Source organism: Lepidochelys olivacea (assembly GCF_965140295.1).
Source record: "Lepidochelys olivacea isolate rLepOli2 genome assembly, chromosome: 4".
Classification (NCBI taxonomy): Eukaryota; Metazoa; Chordata; order Testudines; family Cheloniidae; genus Lepidochelys; species Lepidochelys olivacea.
The window spans coordinates 92,821,082-92,841,445 of record NC_140414.1 but is presented as its reverse complement, the minus strand read 5'-3'; the positions used below and the strand labels follow the sequence as shown (position 1 = coordinate 92,841,445).

The 20,364-nt window shown below is 40.2% G+C and overlaps 1 protein-coding gene across 2 annotated transcripts in view; it reads left to right on the top strand.

Moving 5' to 3' along the window:
- TUSC3 (tumor suppressor candidate 3) overlaps positions 1 to 20,364 on the top strand; it is a 281,944-nt gene that overhangs the window by 247,210 nt on the left and 14,370 nt on the right. For both annotated transcript variants that reach the window (XM_084627131.1, XM_084627132.1), the window contains exons 8-9: positions 8,315 to 8,389; positions 17,762 to 17,852. In XM_084627131.1, coding sequence (XP_084483257.1) covers positions 8,315 to 8,389; positions 17,762 to 17,852 — 166 coding nt within the window. The remainder of the gene's footprint in view (positions 1 to 8,314; positions 8,390 to 17,761; positions 17,853 to 20,364) is intronic.

Below are 20,364 nucleotides of genomic sequence, written 5' to 3'. Positions count from 1 at the left end.
TGTCTGTGTACAAGGGGTTATCTTCCAGATTTGTAGACTTATGCCACTTCAATTGTCATTTAATACTTCTTAAATGTATTCTATAATTACAAAATCCAATAATAAATACTGTAAGCTAATTGCTCTTCACAATTTATTAGCAATAATCTTTTCAATATTGTGAAACAAACATTGCCCTTTACAAAACCAGTAATGGTGCCTAAAATATTGTAATCTTACATTTGAAGTCATTCTAATATTGGGGTTTGGGGGTTTTTTTAAAGAAAAAACATATTAAAATAACAGTTAAAAGGTATTTGTTATTACTACCAAAAATCCCACGCATACTGAAATAAGAATATTTGCCACAGCAATGTACTTCAAGAACCTCTTTCTTTATTATATACTTATTCAAAATAAAAACCTTTGGTTTTCCAGGTGACTAAAATATTTTAAACAATGAACTTGAATCTCAGAATGTTGTTAACTTTTAGCTGCTGATGAAGTGGGTTTTAGCCCACGAAAGCTTATGCCCAAATAAATTTATTAGTCTCTAAGGTGCCACAAGGACTCCTTGCCGTTTTTGCTGATACAGACTAACACGGCTACCACTCTAAAACCTGAATAAAACCGGGTATTCATGGAGCCATCTAAGCCTGATGATAACTGTTCAGTTGTCTTTCCCAACAAAACTTTGATTATCAAGAAGTATTTGGAGAGAACAGCTATGTTCAAGCAAACTAGTTGCTTGTTTTGTGTAGTTACCCACATGTTGGTTGATTTAGTTTAAACTAGCCCTAGTGAGTCACTTTGTGTGCTCTCTGTTTAGCACTTCCTGTTTCTTGGATGCTGTCACTCAGTATTGTAACCATTTAGTAACACTAAATACATGTAACAGAAGCTTGCAAAGATGCCTGTTTTCACAATTTTCTGAAGAGTGACAAATTCAAGAATGCCATTTGGTGTAAGTTACCTGTGTGTCCATGTGTCATAAATATAAAGGGAAGGGTAAACCCCTTTAAAATCCCTCCTGGCCAGAGGAAAAATCCTCTCACCTGTAAAGGGTTAAGAAGCTAAAGGTAACCTTGCTGGTACCTGACCAAAATGACCAATGAGGAGACAAGACACTTTCAAAAGCTGAGGGGAGGGAGAAAAACAAAGGGTCTGTTTCTGTCTGTATGCTGCTTTTGCCGGGGATAGAACAGGAATAGAACAGGAGTGGCGGCCAGTATGTCCCTCGGCCCGCGCCGCTTCCAGCAGCTCCCATTGGCCTGGAGCGGCGAACTACGGCCACTGGGAGCCGCAATTGGCAGAACCTGCGGACGGGGCAGGTAAACAAACCGGCCCGGCCCGCCAGGGGCTTTCCCTGCACGAGTGGCAGAACAAGTTTGGGAACCACTGCTCTGACCCATCCTGTTCTCCTTCTCTTGCGCAGTTTGGGTGAAATTAATGGTTATGGCATTGTCTATTAGAGCATGATGATAGAAACTATCTAAAGCTTATTACTAATAAGGTTAATGGTCTCTGTACACTCCAAGGCATTTGTGGATGCTGTCCCATATTATTTCTATACTCCAGATATTTTTTACTTGACATCCTTATTTTGGGGTGTCTGTTCAAATACAAACCCTTACTATTTGAATTAATCTTTTTCCCCTGGATTTTGTAGGTGAACCTGCTTATTATTGTTATCCCAATAGAAAGCTATTTCTCCTCCAGTATGAAACTTTTCAGTACCATTTTTCACTGTACTTACTGAACAATGTCTTGTTAGTTGCTGTGAGCAGATTCTATCCACTGGGAAAAATGGGTATCAGGATCTTTAAAAATATGTAAAATGTAAACCATTTTAAATTAGAAATGTGTAGAGGAAAAGATTACACTGGATTTTACACCAAAAAATCACCCAACAAAACAAAACACTATGCAGAGGTATATTTATCCAAAACTGTGAAAATTGGAATTTTGGAACTATTGCTAGGCATATCAGTCTGTATATTCTAGCAAAATTAGCTGAATGTTACATTTCTGCGATGCACTGTAAAGAAGATTAAAAAAAAACCAAGAAAATCTAAGCAGCTTGTGATGGAAAACTGTCCAAGAGATACATAAATGACTACAAAAACTTAAATTCTATTGTGTTAGAAGGAAATTATATTGTAGAGAAGTGTTTTCCTAGGTAGAATTGATATTCTCCTTTTGTGGCATATTTTTTTTTAAAAAGCAAGATGACCTAGAAAATAATGTTGGAAATAAGGGCTGAAAATAATGACAGAAGCTAATATTCTGTGTTATGAAGCCAGTGATATCACTGAAACCACAATTCAGTATGATTGAATTTTTCACTCATCGTCGTGGAGTTAAAGTAAATGATGTGCCCAATGCTAAAATGTGATGATGTGAAGCTACTGTCATTGAAGCTAAAAGCCAGCCATGTGAAGCCTAAACTCAACAATATTGACTGCAGCTAAAAAGCAACAGCTGAAGCAAAAAGGTAACAATGCAAGTGAAGCTTAAAAAGCAATGATGTGAGGCTGAAAAAAATCAACAAATAAGGCTGGCTAAAGATCCACAGCAAAAGAACTGTCTTGACATTACCTCACCCAAAGAGCATTCTGCTTTGCACAAAAGTGAGATTCTCCTATCAATAACTGTTTTTCCTAACTGTAGAAAAATGGAATAAAAGTAAAAGGAGACAAGGAAACTGGAACTTCTGTTCTAGAAAGAGTACTTGCTGATGGGCACTATAATTCTTTTTCAGTTTTTGTTTGTTAGTAGTGACTATGTAAGACTTCGTTTTGTGGTGGGAGATTGGTGGGCCACACGAAAAAACTACAGTATTTTTTTTTTGTTTTGGCCATGACTCATTTATTCATTGGCTGAATCCCCTGGTCCAACTTTCTGGAACCTAGACAGACTCTCCCTGGGGCTCCTGGAAAAAATTGTCCCCCCCTCAACCCTTTATTTGTTTTTCTGACCAAGCTAAAGTTAAAGATACTAAAAGCACTGCTGGGTCTCTCAGTGTGCACTGTATCTGGTTAAGCAGGTATCACCCCTTACCAGACCTAATAGTACAAGGACAGAAACACCACCAGTCATTTCATTTGTAAAAAGAAGACTGGAGCAGAAACACCAGTGGCATCTTTGTCTCCAGCCCTTTTTGTTTAATCTTTCTTGGTTCATTCCATACTCTGCTTTAGAAATATGGAGGAACTGGTTAAGAATTTGAAAGTGGAAGGCAGCTTGGGTGAAAGTGATCATGAAATGATATAGTTCATGATTCTCAGTAATGGTAGAAGGGAGAACAGCAAAGTAAAGACAATGGATTTCAAGAAGGCAGACTTTAGCAAATTCAGGGAGTTGGTAGGTAAGATCCCATGGGAAACAAGTCTAAGGGGAAAAAACAAGTGAAGATGGCAGTTTTTCAAAGAGACACTATTAAGGGCACGAGAAGAAACCATCCCACTGCGTAGGAAATATAGGAAGTATGTCAAGAGACCACCCTAACTTAACCAGGATATTTTCAATGATCTAAAAATCAAAAAAGAGTCCTACAAAAAGTGGAAACTACATTAAATTACAAAGGATGAATATAAACAAATAACGTAAGTATGTAGGGACAAAATTTGAAAGGCCAAGGCACAAAATGAGATCAACCTAGCTAGAGACATAAAGGGTAACAAGAAAACATTCTGCCAATATATTAAAGCAAGAGGAAGACCAAGGACAGGATAGGCCCGTTACTCAATGAGGGGTGGGAAATAACAAAAAATGTGGAAATGGCAGATGTGCTTAATGACTTCTTTGTTTTGGTTTTCACCAAGAAGGTTGGTAGTGATTGGACATCTGATGTAACGAATGCCAGTGACAATGAGGTAGGATGAGAAGAGGCTAAAATAGGGAAAGAACAAGTTAAAAATTACTTGGAAAAATTAGATGTCTTGAAGTCACCAGGGCCTGATGAAATGCATCCAAGATTACTCAAGGAGCTGACTGAAGAAATATCTGAGCCATTAGCAATTGTCTTTGAAAAGTCAGGGAAGACGGGAGAGATTCCAGAAAACTGGAAAAAGGCAAATATAGTGCCCATCTATTAAAAGGGAAATAAGGACAACCCAGGAATTACAGACCAGTCAGCCTAACTACTTTACCCAGAAAGATAATGGAGCAAATAATTAAGCAATCCGTTTGCAAACATCTAGAAGATAAGAAGGTGATATGTAACAGTCAGCATAGATTTGTCAAAAACAAATCGTGTCAAACCAACCTGATAGCTTTCTTTAACAAGGTAACAAGACTTGTGAATGGGGAGAAGCGGTAGACATGGTATATCTTGATTTTAGTAAAGCTTTTGATATTGTCTCGCATGACCTTTCATAAATAAACTATGGAAATGCAGTCTAGATGGAACTACTGTAAGGTGGGTGCAGAACTGGTTGGAAAACCATTCCCAGAGAGCAGTTATCCATTGTTCAGAGTCATGCTGGAAGGGCATAACAAGTGGGGTTCCGCAGGGATCAGTTCTGGGTCCAGTTCTGTTCAATATCTTCATATCAATGATTTAGAAAATGGCAATAAGTACACTTATAAAGTTTGTGGATGATGCCAAGCTGGGAAGGGTTGCAAGTGCAGGATTAAATTTCAAAATGATCTGGACAAAATGGAGAAATGGTCTGAAGTAAACAGGATGAAATTCAATAAGGACAAATGCAAAGTACTCCATTTAGGAAGGAACAATCAGTTGCACTCATACAAACTGGGAAATGACTGTCTAGGAAGGAGTACTGCAGAAAGGGATCTGGTGGTCATAGTAGACCACAAGCTAAATATGAGTCAACAGTGTAACGCTGTTGCAAAAAAAGTGAACACCATTCTGGGATGTATTAGCAGGAGTGTTGTAAGCAAGACTTCAGTGAAGCAGGATCAGTCCCAAAATGTGATGGAGAGGAAAATAAACTTCTAACTGTATGGCTTATACTGCTTTTAATGCACACACCTTCAGCAAATGGATGAAAGTGAGTAGCAAGTGCATGCACAAAACTAGAGCTAAAAGTTGACACTACATCATTTCCAAAGAACTGTTTCAGTATCAGTATAAGAAATCAAAACTTTCAGCAGCTGAAGCACTGGGCCCAAAAGACTCAAGGACTAGATCAGAAGAGTTTTTTATTTTGATGTTCTTTTTTTTTTTTTGACATTTTCACATCTGTTCTTTTAAGAAATAGGAAGAAAACCTCGTAACGCTGTCTGATATTAAACAGTAAGGAATTCTGAATAATGGCAGCTACTTATCACACTCCTGTTGCAGCCTGTATGGAATGTAAGATTTCACACTACTTCAAGCTCTTTGCCTGTTTCTTGTGCACAAAGAGGTGAGTTAAGGTCAGAACAGTCTTATCTGTGAATATCCTTGCTTTTTCCAGCTTCAATCAAATCTGGAACATGAATTCAACTTAATTTTTGCTATTTGTATTTAGATAGAGCAATGGTTATTAGATAAGAAGCTAAGCAATAATTCGAGTAGGGTTCACTTTGAAACAGCCCAGATTCTGCACCCTTAGGGAAAGCTTGTTAAGCTGAAATTTGGAAAACTTTGCAGTATTTAATATGTGCAGCTTTTAATACTTTAATACAATTCCTTTATCTACGTAATGAGATTATGTGTTGGCAATATTATTTCTTTTCTTAACAGAAATTTAATTCCACTTTACTGATTGTTTCTGAAAGCAGTTGACCACTTCATATGAGCAAACTTAATAGAGAGCTAAGTGAGATGTAGTGTTTTATCCCATCGCTGTATCTCCAAATAGCAATATAGTGTCGTCATAATAAAATATGACATGAATTAATCCTGATGCTTTGTTAGAATTTGTTTTTTTCCCCATCAGATGCTATTTGCATTTCTACAATACTTTCTGCTTATTATCACAGATACAGTAGAGGCTCGTACAATATTTTTCAGTTCCAACTTCCATTAACCCTTCTTCCATTGTTGATAATTGGAACTTTGCAAAACACTTAAGCATGTGCTTCACTTTAAGCATGTAGACAATAACATGCCTATGCAGTGAAGTACTTAAGAATGTGCTTAATTCCCTTGAAATAGGGTATTGTACCTAAAACTTCAGACATGGTTTATTTTTGAGAAATAAAACTTAGGCAAGTATGAAGAATACCAGGGTCTGCATTCAATGGAATCAATAGGGCAGTGGTTCTTAACCTTTCCAGATTACTGTATCACTTTCAGGAGTCTGATTTGTCTCGCATGCCCCAAGTTTCACCTCCCTTAAAAACTACTTGCTTACAAAATTAGACATAAAAATACAAAAGTATCACAGCACACTATTACTGAAAAATTGCTTACTTTCTCATTTTTACCATATAATTATAAAATACATTGATTGGAATATATATATTGTGCTTACATTTCAGTGTGATACTTGAGCTTGTTTTTCACTAGTGAGCCTTGTCTGAAGTCTGAACCCCAGGCTTCAGGCCTGAACTATGTAACTTAGCTTTGTGGGGCTCCCTGTGGCATGGGGCCACGGGCAGTTGCCTTGCTTGCTACCCTGTAATGTCGGCCCTGCGATCTCCTTAAACCCATCCCAGGACCCCCTAAGGGCTGCAACCTCCACGTTGAGAAACACTGATCTAGATGAGTTGCTACCCCCTGAAAGACCTCTGCATACCACCAGAGGTGCATATACTTCTGGTTGAGACCCACTGCAGTAAGGGATAGATGGCTCCGGGGAGCCTTTTAGAGCTCTTTATGGTATGTTATTAGATACAGGTGATGTTCATAGATGTGGCATGTTTGAAATGTCTGCTGTACATTTATCCCATAAGTCTGTAACAATTTCTCCTCTCTTCAATTTTATAGTTGGTCTGTCTTCTCCCACATCTAAACCTGGAATAGTAACACTAATAAAATTGTTTTTTACAAACTGTATTAGAGAGTTACCTTTGGTTTTATATTCTGTTTCTTGCTCATTAGAGAAGTAAGTATCTTTTAACATTGGGTTGCCCCTCCAGACACATGTAAGCAAGTTATGCTTTTTGCTATCCAAATCAGTATAGTAACTTCAGAGGTGATGGCAAGCTCCTCGCTGTCATTCCCAGGAGCATAGTACCAGCACAAGAGGTTATTTTGAAAAGTGAGTGGATAGAATTGCAAAACACTGATATTCTAATGAAGTCCTCTGTCGAAGTGATCTCTTCAATAAGAGGTACTTGTAGAAGCAATTATAGAGCACCAAGACAAGCCAGGGCTCAGAGGAGAGGAGAGCTTGAGATGGATGGAGGCGTGTTATGCTACTGTGTGGGCAACAGATGTTAAAATACTCTCAACTGTATTTGGAATAAAAACATAAACGAGATTGTAACATACTAATATACTGTTGAAGTAAGTTAACCAAAGCTTTTTACAGCAAAAATAATATTGGCCAAAAAATATCTTTAGGTACATAGTGTACCAGTGACTTTCTTATTTCTTTAAATGGCTGATTACAAATACAACTTCCAGAATGTATTGTGCACTCCATCTTTCAATATAGCATTCATGCATGCCTCCCGTTCAGAACAGATGTTAAGTACAGTAGTAATTCCTTTTCATTGATAGTTTCAAACAATTAAGTGAATGGCTGAGGATCATGCTAAATTAGTTAAATTGTTTTATCATTATGCACTTGTTTGCACTTGTAAAGCTTGTAATTAGACAATAAAAATGCAAGTGACAAAAAACTTTCTTGATTGAGATTTTTCTAAGATGATCAAAATATTAACCAGTATTTCAGCATAGAGATCCTGTACCTCTGAAAGCACTGAAGAGGGTGTGCTGCATGGAGTCAACTGCTTCAGTTTGTATCAATTAATCAATGAATTAACAGAATTATATGTATGTGCACTGCATGTGTTTTCTGCCAGTATTCATTCTGCACTGGCAAAATTACTTTGCTTTCTTGATTTCACATAGTTTGGCTTATGTTTTTTTTATAATTACATAAATACAAAACATCATTGCTCCAACCTGATCCCTTTTAAATCTTTCAAATCTTACTTCTGTTCTAAAATGTTTTATGAGTTTTATGTAAAGCTACATGTTGCTAACTTTAATAACACACAAAGTAGATTACTAAATGCAGCTTACACAATGGAAATAATCACTACATCTAAATATTTGTCTCCCTACAGTTTTGCATACATTTGCAATCTATTTATGGAATAGAGCATTTTTGATATTTTTGGTTTATATAAAATGAAAACCTTAGTTTACAGATGCACTATGGATTTCTGAGGCATCCATATTTCTGCTGTTTCCTTAACAACAACTGTATAGATGCTGCTATCACCATGGGAATGGTTCTTCTGAATGAAGCTGCTACTTCCAAAGGGGATGTTGGAAAAAGGAGAAGTAAGTCATTTAGTATAATTTGTAGGATCTCTGAATTTTACTTATTGTAGGCATTTTGCGAAAACACAAAGGTTAGAATTGCCACGCAGGTTAAAGTTTTAGAATTGCCACGCAGGTTAAAGTTTTAGAATTGCCACGCAGGTTAAAGCCTAAGGCCTGGTCTGCACGCAGTTTTTGTACTAGGATAACTATTTCAGTTAGTGGTGTGATTTATTTTAGAAAATAATACAAGTCTGACTCCTAGTATGGACACATTTATAGCAGCATAAAGGTACTTTACACCCATATAGCCTTATGATCTTCTCATATGGAAATACCTATGCCAGTATAAAACATTTTTACACTTATATACGTATATAATTGCATCCACACTACGTGAGTTGCACTGCTCTAACTATAAGGGTATAGTTAAAGCAGTGACATTTTTGTGTATAGACAAGTCGTAAGTGACTTAGGAGCCAAAGGGTAACATTTTCAAAAGCACCTAATTAATATAGGAGCCTAAGTCCTATTGCAAGTCAGTGAGACTTAAGGTAGCAGTTGCAAAAGCACCTAAGTCCTGTTTTCAAAAATGATTTAGGCATTTAGAATCTTGAGTCCCCATTTACTTTCATTGGAACATAGGAATTTTATACTGGATCAGACTCATCTAGTTCAGTATAATAACCTGTCTCCAACATTGGCCAGTACCAGATGTTTCAGTGCTTTGCAGTAGGCAGATGTGGGATAATCTTCCAAAATAGTTCTCATCCTAACCGCTTATGGTTAGAGACTGTTTAAGACCTGAAGCCTAAGATTTAGCATCCCTTCAAAAATGTACAGTCATTAATGATGATAACTCTGGTGGTGGTTCGAGTGATAGTCCATATAATTCCACAGCTGCTGATGAGTGAACATCCAGTGCAGATGCATCAGAGAACTTTCTAGTTAGCTGTGACTGGGGACAGAGTATGCATCCTTTGCTTCCTCATGCATTCAATGAGCGTATAAAGCGTAGAGCTGCCTCACACTCAGTTCCTTCTTACTGCCATGATGTATGTCGCAGCAGGTCCTTTCAGAGTTACTTATCTCTTTAGGTTTCAGAGTAATAGCCGTGTTAGTCTGTATTCGCAAAAAGAAAAGGAGTACTTGTGGCACCTTAGAGACTAACCAATTTATCTGAGCATGAGCTTTCGTGAGCTACAGCTCACTTCATCGGATGAAGTGAGCTGTAACTCACGAAAGCTCATGCTCAAATAAATTGGTTAGTCTCTAAGGTGCCACAAGTACTCCTTTTCTTTTATCTCTTTAGCTAGCTCGTCCTCAGGACCAATGGGACCACAGGTCATCAATAGGACTAGTACCACCTTCAGTTCTGCATGGCAGACCACGAGTCCCTGGGCTTCAAGCACTGCCTCTTTGCAAGGTCATCATGCCTCTCAATGATGGCCAAACAAGGTGTCTACTTTGCCTTGGTGAGGGGCATATTCTGGGTATATGTTTGATCTGCAAGTTATTTCTCAAAATGGAACCAGTGTTTGAGGGAGTCTTGCTTGAGGGCATCCCTTATGGAGAAGTCCATGTGACTGAACTCAGACTCCAGTTCCCAGGCCTCAAGGTCTGTGCCCCATGCATCTTCAAAATGAGGCACTCTCTAAGTTGGCCTTGGCGCGGAGAAATCATTGGGATTGACTGGATGCCAAACAGAGGTCCTCAGGAGAGAAGAGGCACAGAAGGCCATCCACAGGCTTGGTGCTGGTGTCGCGAATGTCAGTGAGAGCTCCCCTGCTCCAGGAAGAGTGATACCTGTCATCCTTGGACTTGGAGGACAGCCCACAGTCATCCCCAACCATATCCAGGGGTTCAGCTGGATCTCTCTCTCTCTCACACACACACACACCACCTCCTCTGGGTAGGGGAGCTCAGCTTCAAGAAGATTGTGATGCCAGTACTGATCCATACCAGAACCATGACCCAGCCTCCATGGCCTCTGGTGCCATTTCACTTTAAGGTGTGGATGCCATGGGTGCCTCAGTTTGTCTTGGGCCTACCGTCCCTAGCATACTGTAGGTTCAGGTCAACTTCCCTGTGGATGGGAGAGCACCATTCCCTCTGCATGGTCCAGAAGAGGAACTGTAGGAACTGCAATCACAGGAGTCAGAAATCTCTCAGCAGGTACCAGACAAAACTTCCAGTTGCTGCACTAGGCATCAGCTGTACTGGAGGACCATATGGTCTTCCAGAACGTATATTGTCAGTAGTGGCAAATTTAGAGATCCCTATAGAAAAGGCGCAGGAAAGTGCCTCATATGCTGCTTGATATATTGCACTCACTGGTACCAGGTTGCATAGTGATAAGCATTAATGAGAGACTGCTGGAGCCAGTGAAGGTCTTATGGCAAATTCTGTATCTGTAGCTCCAACTTCAAAGCAGTCCAACAGGTGGTACCAGATATGAACTATGGGCTACGAGCAATTTTTCTCAAACCCAGTACTGGACTAATTAGTTGTGACAGCAGCAAGTGAAAACCCATCAGGGCCAACAGAAATTGATGACAAGGGATGAGGAGCAGAAGGGCATGGAAATCATATTCCCACCTCAAGCCCCAAAATGAGGATATTCAACAACCAGGCCATCCTGGCAAAATATGGAGTGTCGTGGGGTGCTTTGTGGATAGTTCCCCATGAGAATTCAAGGGTGAATTCTGGACTTTGGTGTTTGAAGGGAAGGTGGTGTCTAAAACAGTCCTCCAGGTGGCCTTAGATGCTGTGCACATAGCATCCAGGATCTGCTGACCACAATCGAGGATCTGCACTTTGAAGGTTCCTTTTTGTTTCATGATTAGATGGATGAGGCCATGAAATCACTGGAGGACTGTAAGGCCACACTCAAGTCCTTGGGGGTCTGCAGCCCCACCCCAGACAGCCATCAGCCATCACCCCAGACAGCACTTCAGGTCTCTGCATTGTGACAGGGTCAGGCCAGACGGCTATAGGAGAGTAATAGAAGGCAGATATATTAGCCCCAGGCTAAGTAGGTCCCTTTTCCCTGGGTAACGTAACAGGGAAGGTTCCAGAACAATCAGGAACCTTCTGGAGACAATTAAGACAGGCTGATTAGAACACCTGCAGCCAATCAAGAAGCTGCTAGAATCAATTAAGGCAGACTAATCAGAGCACCTGGGTTTTAAAAAGAAGCTCACGTCAGTTTGTGGTGTGCGTGTGAGGAGTTGGGAGCAAGAGGCACTAGGAGCTGAGAGTGAGAACGCGGACTGTTGGAGGACTGAGGTGTACAACATTATCAGACACCAGGAGGAAGGACCTATGGTGAGGATAAAGAAGGTGTTGGGAGGAGGCCATGGGGAAGTAGCCCAGGGAGTTGTAGCTGTCACAGAGCTGTTCCAGGAGGGACTCTAGACAGCTGCATTCCACAGGGCCCTGGGCTGGAACCCAGAGTAGAGGGCGGGCCCGGGGTTCCCCCCAAATCCTCCCAACTCCTGGTCAGACACAGGAGGACTCAATCTGGACTGTGAATTCAGAAAAATGGCCAAGCTGAGGGCTGCCGTGAAGCTCCAAGGCGAGCAAATCCGCCAATAAGCGCAAGACCCACCAAGGTAGAGCAGGAACTTTGTCACAGCAGATAAGCAGGCCCTCTACTATAGACCACAATATAGACCACTCCAGTATGCCGGAAAGGGGCGGAAGGCTTCAGGGAGAAGGCCCTCAGGATTGGCCACTACATCCCACTGTCCCTCATTCTCTACAACCAGGCAGCAGATTTGATTCCACTCCCAAAGACAGTGGATCTAATTTACCTTGATTTCAGTAAGGCATTTGATATGGTTCCACATGGGGAATTATTAGCTAAATTGGAAAAGATGGGGATCAATATGAAAATTGAAAGGTGGATAAGGAACCGGTTAAAGGGGAGAGTACAACTGGTCATACTGAAAGGTGAACTGTCAGGCTGGAAGGATGTTACTAGTGGAGTTCCTCAGGGATCGGTTTTGGGACCAATCTTATTTAATCTTTTTATTACTGACTTTGGCAGAAAAAGTGGAAATGTGCCAATAAAGTTTGCAGATGACATGAAGCTAGGAGGTATTGCCAATACAGAGAGGGATCGGGGTGTCATACAGGAAGATCTGGATGACCTTGTAAACTGGAGTAATAGTAATAGGATGAAATTTAATAGTGAAAAGTTCAAGGTCATGTATTTAGGGATTAATAACAAGATTTTTTGTTATAAACTGGGGGTGGATCACTTGGAAGTAACAGAGAAGGAGAAGGTCCTCAGAGTATTGGTTGGTCACAGGATGATTATGAGCCAGTGTGATATGGCCGTGAAAAAAGCTAATGCGGTCTTGGGATGCATCAGGTGAGGTATTTCCAGTAGAGATAAGGAGGTTTTAGTACCGTTATACAAGGCACTGGTGAGACCTCATCTGGAATATTGTGTGCAGTTCTGGTCTCCCATGTTTAAGAAAGATGAATTCAAACTGGAACGGGTACAGAGAACGGCTACTAGGATGATCCGAGGAATGGAAAACCTGTCTTATGAAAGGAGACTCAAGGAGCTTTGCTTGTTTAGCCTAACCAAAAGAAGGCTGAGGGTGATATGATTGCTCTCTATAAATATATCAGAGGGATAAATATCAGGGAGGGAAAGGAATTATTTAAGCTTAGTACCAATGTGGACACAAGAACAAATGGATATAACCTGGCCATCAGGACGAATGTTTCTAACCATCAGAGGAGTGAAGTTCTGGAATAGTCTTCCAAGGGGAGCAGTGGCGGCAAAAGACATATCTGGCTTCAAGACTAAGCTTGATAAGTTTATGGAGGGGATGGTATGATGGAATAGCCTAATTTTGGCAATTAATTGATCTTTGACTATTAGCAGTAAATATGCCCAATGGCCTGTGATGGGACACTAGATAGGGTGGGATCTGAGTTACTACAGAGAATTCTTTCCTAGGTGTCTGGCTGGTGATTCTTGCCCACATGCTCAGGGTTTAGCTGATCACCATATTTGGGGTTGGGAAGAAATTTTCCTCCAGGGCAGATTGGCAGAAGTCATGGGGGTTTTTCGCCTTCCTCTGCAGCATGGGGCCCAGGTCACTTGCTGGAGGATTCTCTGCACCTTGAAGTCTTTAAACCACGAGTTGAGGACTTCAATAGCTCAGACATAGGTCAGGGTCTTGTTACAGGAGTGGGTGGGTGAGATTCTGTGGCCTACATTGTGTATAGGAGGTCAGACTAGATGATCATAATGGTCCCTTCTGACCTTAAAGTCTATGAGTCTGTGAGACAGCATGCCACTTGCTACCCAACCCTGATCATCTCCTCTGTATGGTATATATCTGCCTCATTTCTGTCATTTCTGGTCACCTCAGACCAGTAGGTATTGAACATTGTAGAGATGGGCTACACACTTGACTTCCTCTCCTGCCCACCTACCCACCAACTCTCCCCATCCCTATTCAGGGACCTATCTCATGAGAGCACTCTATACCAGAAGGTTCAGTCCCTCTGAGCTCTTGGTTCCATAGCTCTTCTATGTGTTCCTTCACAGGAAAGGGGAAGAGGGTTTTATTGAAGGTATTCCTCATCCCCCAGTATAAAGGGAGGTCTTTGCACTATCCTCCCTTTTCATCAAGCTGTCTACAGTGATTCTCAGATCTCCTTCAATAGGACATAGGCTGCTAAGATAATTTTGAAAAATTTATCCTCAGTCCCTAAATTACCATCAGTGTCAAAATAGACAGTTGCTTGATTTAAATTTGACTGTAGCTCTCTGATCGTATTTCTTGGATTTGTGAGTCTGTATTACACGAGTGCCAGATTCTGCCTTTCTTACTCATGATGAATAGTACCTTACTTTACAAGCATTTCCATTGAAATAAATGTTAATGCTCACAGAACAAAGTTTTACTCAATCTGATAAGGATGGCAAAATCTGGCCCTTACGTGGTAGGGAGAGGCAGTGTCTGAAAATGTCCTAACATGTTGTTTTCTGGTTTAAAAGGAAATGAGGAAATAATGAAAGTTGCCGGCTGTCATCTGCCATTTAAAGAGCTGCCATGTCAATTGTAACATACCAAACTATATATTTATTATAGCATAATTGCTAAACTGTTTTTTGGAAAAAGTTAAAATTCCTATTAGGGTTAGTCAAGTCCATTCAATTGACAGTCTCATCATATTTATTGAACTGGCACTTACCGACCTCTTTTTTTTTAATTAAAAAAAGAGGCTAATTATCTTGTGATGCAATTCTGTGATGTGTGTATTATTAACAGATAATGATTTAATTTTATAAAATTACTGAACTGTGGAAATGCCAATACTCTCACAGAGCTCCACCCCAGGCATGAGGACTTGAAGGGGACAGGTATACTGTCCTTTCATCAGCTCTTATCGGTGACAACATTGGTAGATGTCTTTCAATGTCCTTCAAAAAGAGATTCTTCTGTATCACAGCCTAATATGGCATTAAGCTTAAGTCATAATTTAATTGAGATACTGAAATTCTACATGTTTAGAGCTTGACTCTGAGAAGTGCTGAGTGTTTGCATCTCCCACTGTCTTCAGTTTTTGGTGATCACCACCTTTCAATATCAGGCCCTCATTTTTTTCAGTTTCTCATGTAAATGTTGAGTCAGGAAGAATTTCTCCAGGAATTCCTGCGGCTGAGTTGGCCCCTTGCCAGACCCACACAATGTGACCACTTACAGCATTTAGAACTTGATCCTACTCCCATGGAAGTCATTGGCAAAATGCCTTTTGACTTCAGTGGTACCAGATTAGTCCCTTGGTGTTCCTCCAATTATTTCTCTCCAAGCATCTGATCCTACTTTTGTTGAAGTCAATAGGAATCTTTACATTGACTTCAACTGGAGTTGGATCAGAACCTATATTCTAGGCAACTAACATGATTGTTAAGGTATGATGCTGTCTCTACAGTAGCAGTGTTGCAAATTATGTTTATAATCCAAGTTAAATAACTGATTATTTTTGCTATTTATCTTCAACACTTAAAGACATATGCTGCAATCAAATTGATAGTCTGACCACCAGAGTTTTAGAACTTATCAGAGAGAGATACCTTTAACCACTTCTTTTTGCTCAAAGAGGAATTGCTAAATGTTTTTGTTCTTCTTTAAACTATTTTAAAATGATTTTTTTTCTCCAACTGCTCTACTTATGACTCTGTGGATTGGTGTCTATACTGCATACTTACTGCGGTACAATGACAACCCTCAGAGGTGTGAAAAATCCACCCCTCTGAGTGACATAGTTATACCTACTGTGACTCTCTGTGTAGACAGCACCATAGCTACAACCTCTGGCAGAGGTGGAGTTATTAAGCCAATGGGAGAGCTCTCTCCCGTCAGCTTAGAGCAGCTTCACCATACGCGCTACAGCGGTGCAGCTGCACCAATGCAAATTTGTAGTTTAGACCTGTCCTGAGTTTAGTAAGGTATTTATTCTCTCTCACTTTTATTCCTTTCTCTGCCTCTTGTCTTCCAGATGAACTAAAACAAGTGGTTTCTCCCATTTATTTCAATAGGAACAATGTGATTTTTTTCCACACAACCCTGATAGTTCAGATTCCAATTTACACATGACATTCTTGATTATCCCAGATATCAAGGGAATATTGAATGAGTTGAACTGATTTTTTGGGGGGGATAATCAAAGTAATTTTCAATGTATTTAATAGATATTGTGGCACATGACTGTTTGATATAAATAAGGGTGTGCTGCGTTGGCTATTAAGAGAATACAGTGGTTTATACTGAGGTTATAAAACTCTGTTCATTCAGATTTTTTTTAAAACCTATATTACTAATGGAATCTCTTTGGTGGTTGCTTACACAAATCCTCCAATCTTTCTGCGTGAACCTGACTTAGACCATATCTTCACTACAGGTACTATAGCAGCTGTCAAGGTTCCTCCCCCACTCTGAACTCTAAGGTACAGATGTGGGGACCTGCATGAAAAACCTCCTAAGCTTATCTTTACCAGCTTAGGTCAAAACTTCCCTAAGGTACAAAATATTCCACCCTTTGTCCTTGGATTGGCCGCTACCACCACCAAACTAATACTGGTTACTGGGGAAGAGCTGTTTGGACACGTCTTTCCCCCCCAAATACTTCCCAAAACCTTGCACCCCACTTCCTGGACAAGGTTTGGTAAAAAGCCTCACCAATTTGCAGAGGTGACCACAGACCCAAACCCTTGGATCTGAGAACAATGAAAAAGCATTCAGTTTTCTTACAAGAAGACTTTTAATAAAAATAGAAGTAAATAGAAATAAAGAAATCCCCCCTGTAAAATCAGGATGGTAGATACCTTACAGGGTAATTAGATTCAAAACATAGAGAACTCCTCTAGGCAAAACCTTAAGTTACAAAAAAGATACACAGACAGAAATAGTTATTCTATTCAGCACAGTTCTTTTCTCAGCCATTTAAAGAAATCATAATCTAACACGTACCTAGCTAGATTACTTACTAAAAGTTCTAAGACTCCATTCCTGGTCTATTCCCGGCAAAGACAGAATATAGACAGACACAGAGACCCTTTGTTTCTCTCCCTCCTCCCAGCTTTTGAAAGTATCTTGTCTCCTCATTGGTCATTTTGGTCAGGTGCCAGCGAGGTTACCTTTAGCTTCTTAACCCTTCTTAAACCTTCTTACAGATGAGAGGAGCTTTCCCCTGGCCAGGAGGGATTTCAAAGGGGTTTACCCTTTCCTTTATATTTATGACAGCAGTATAGCTATGTCACTTTATCTGTGCTGCCATAACACCATAGTGCAGACGGACACATTTTTCACACCGCAGAATGGGGTAGCCATGTTGACCTAAGCTTTAAATGTAAACCAGGTCTAAGACTATAAAAGTCTTCTCAACCACATAAGAACTAAATGAGGCAACTCCTGTACTGCCTTCATTACTACTTACTTTAACCTTAGGTTATGATGTGAACGTGGTACTATTACTCAAAGGATATTCTAAGTGTAATTTATTTTCCAGAAAGGGCAAACAAGTACCTGAGATTACATTGTCTGAAATGTATAATTTACAAAGATTTCTATATCCACAGTCTCCAGCAAGCTGTTTGTATCCACAAGCTGCAAACTACTGTTCTTTTTGCCTCAATAATACACTTATACTGATAAGTAGGGTTTTTTTAATAACCACAAATAAATAATTTCCATGTGTGTTTTGATGCCCTGTTAGAAGATACTGGACATCATAAGGTACTGAACTATGCCAAATTTCTTTGTAAGTGATTGACATAAATAATAATCTTAGTATAGACATTAGATGTTAATCTTTTCCATGTTTTTATATGATAGTAAACACAGTTAATATTTTTTCCAGTAATATGCCTGGTAGGACTGGGTCTCGTGGTTTTCTTCTTCAGCTTCCTGCTGTCGATATTCCGCTCCAAATACCATGGCTATCCATACAGGTAATCTTTTATGTTATTAAATCCATTTATATATTGTAATCGGTACCAGGTATTTTTAAAAGTTCAAAAGATTGGCTTGATCCTGCTGTCCTTGATGTTAATAAGGATTTTGCCATTGATATCTATGGGAGCAGGAGCAAGCTATGAGTAAGAAGAGAGTGATGTTTGGATACATGTAAAAAAGTATCTGACCCATTGTCTTAGCAGCTGTGCTGCACTTTACAGGTCAAGGGATGTGTTTGTGAGTGACTGAATTTCTTTGTAGTGGGGCCATGAAAGATAATGCACCTGGAGTAGAAGATGATGAGGTCTGTGATGATCGCTAGTAGCCGTGGAAGTTCATTCCACATCTCAGACCAGCTCTCAAACAAGCTCTCTCTACTGCACTGAGAAGCAATACCCTTATTCATTATAATGGATAAATCACCCTGTCAAAACATTCCAGAAGAAACTTCACATACCATATTAACTAAAACCACAAATACTTCAGATCTGAATACACAAACTCAAATGGGTTAGAATTTTTCCCCACCTTTGGGACAGGAAAATATAGCTAGTGCTGCATTTATATGAAGGCTTCTAAATATACAAGAGTGGGTGGTTAAGAACATACATGCTAGAAATAAGTGTAGAAACAACTTTTTTGCTGTGAAATCTTCACTGAAATGTGAACATAGCACAGCTGTCACTGTTTTTAAACAGACAATGTGTACATATCACCTCAATTGATTTTCAGATTATTAATTTGTTTTACTTTAATAACATGAAAGTTGTGTCAACATGCATAGTCTACTGAGAACCATTGCACCAGACAGAGTGACCATGGTTGATGGTGGCATCAGACATAGTGTAGTGAAGTTCGCAGATCTGGCTCAGTCCTGTATAGCCAGGAATCGCAGTAGGCATCAAGTAGAGTCGGGGTGTGCATGAATAGGAAGTTTGAGAGCATGGTGGGCCAGGGGTTTTTTGTCCATGCTGGTGACATGGCAGAATAGTGTGCAGTAACACTTTTGAATAGAATGAGCACCTGAATGAAGGTCAGAGCTCTGTGAGGATTATGACATTTTGCACAAAATCAAAATATTTTATGCTCAGGATTTGGCACTGACAGTGAATATGGAATGTCTCTAACTGCTCGAAGTTTGCTTGTAAGAGGGTCCAGGTTTCTGACCTTTATAGCAATATGGGTAGTACACAGGTTTGATAGATCCTGAACTTTGTCTCAGCATAGACATTTTTGCTTCCATAAGCATGGACTTCATGCAGGAAGCAGTGAGAAATATTAATCAATGAATGTCTGGTTTGTTGTGACCGTTTAAACTCTTCTTGCAGCCTAGGTAGTGGAACTTGTCAGCACTACCCATGGTACTTACCCCCACTTGCACCAGGGATTTTGGTGGCCCATCTGCAAGGTTCTGTACCTTGGTCTTCCACCATGAGACATTCAACCCCACAATGTGGACAACATCTTGGAGACCTTGGAGGACAGTGCTGAAATTCTGACTTTTCCACAAGCAGGGCAGCATCGTCTGCATAGACTTGGTCTGAGAACACTTCTTGACCAATCTTGATTCCAGTGTGTGGTGCAGCAAGTCCAAGGATCCTGTCAATAGCATGACAGAATAGGCAGGGTGAGGATGCATTCCTGCCACACAGCTGAGATTGTATAGAAATGTGGTGAATCTGTGAACCAACACACACTCTCTCGCTAGTACCAATGTGAAGATTGTGCAGTAGATTAGAATATCTGGAATGCCAACTCCTTTCAGTGTGAACCAAAATCTGATCTGTCAACCAAATCAAAAGTCAATCTGATGTAGATGTATATCATGTCAAGTGAGTGTTTACATTTTTGGTGAAGCTCAGCCAGAAGCCGGAGGGTAAGGACAGCATCCATTGCCAATCACCCAGCAATGAACCCTGATTGTTGTGGGTGATGTCTGTTAAGGAGTGGCTGCATCCTACCAAGCAGAACATGATAAAAGACCTTTCCAGAGACCAGTAACAATGAGATTGGCCTGTAGTTGCAACACTCAGAGTGATATCCTTTGCCTTTGTACAAGGGCACTAGATGCCATCTTTCCATTCTGCTGGTACTTTGTGTGATGGCCACACTTCTAAGAACAGTTGATGCAGGCTGATGCTCACTGGGTTCCAAGGCATCTCTGAGCAGCTGGATTGGAATGCCATCGGGTCAAGCAGCGTGGTCCATTCCGTAAGTTTTGGAAGGCCTTTCATACTTCCCCAGCTCAATCACAGCCACTTATGGCATTATATACTCTATGCACTAGTAGTCTGTCATGTGGTGGAATTAACTGGATATTTGCTACTAGCTGGTGGTAGAATGTGTTCTTTTCACAGATGATGCATTTTCTGTTGGCTTATAGGCCACAATGACAGATAAATGTCCACAAAGATGTTGGAGCCAAACATAGAGTAAGCCCAGAGAGATGGGGTTCTATGTGGTTAAAGTCTATACTAGCTGCTGTCTAATAATAAGTGCCATACCTTG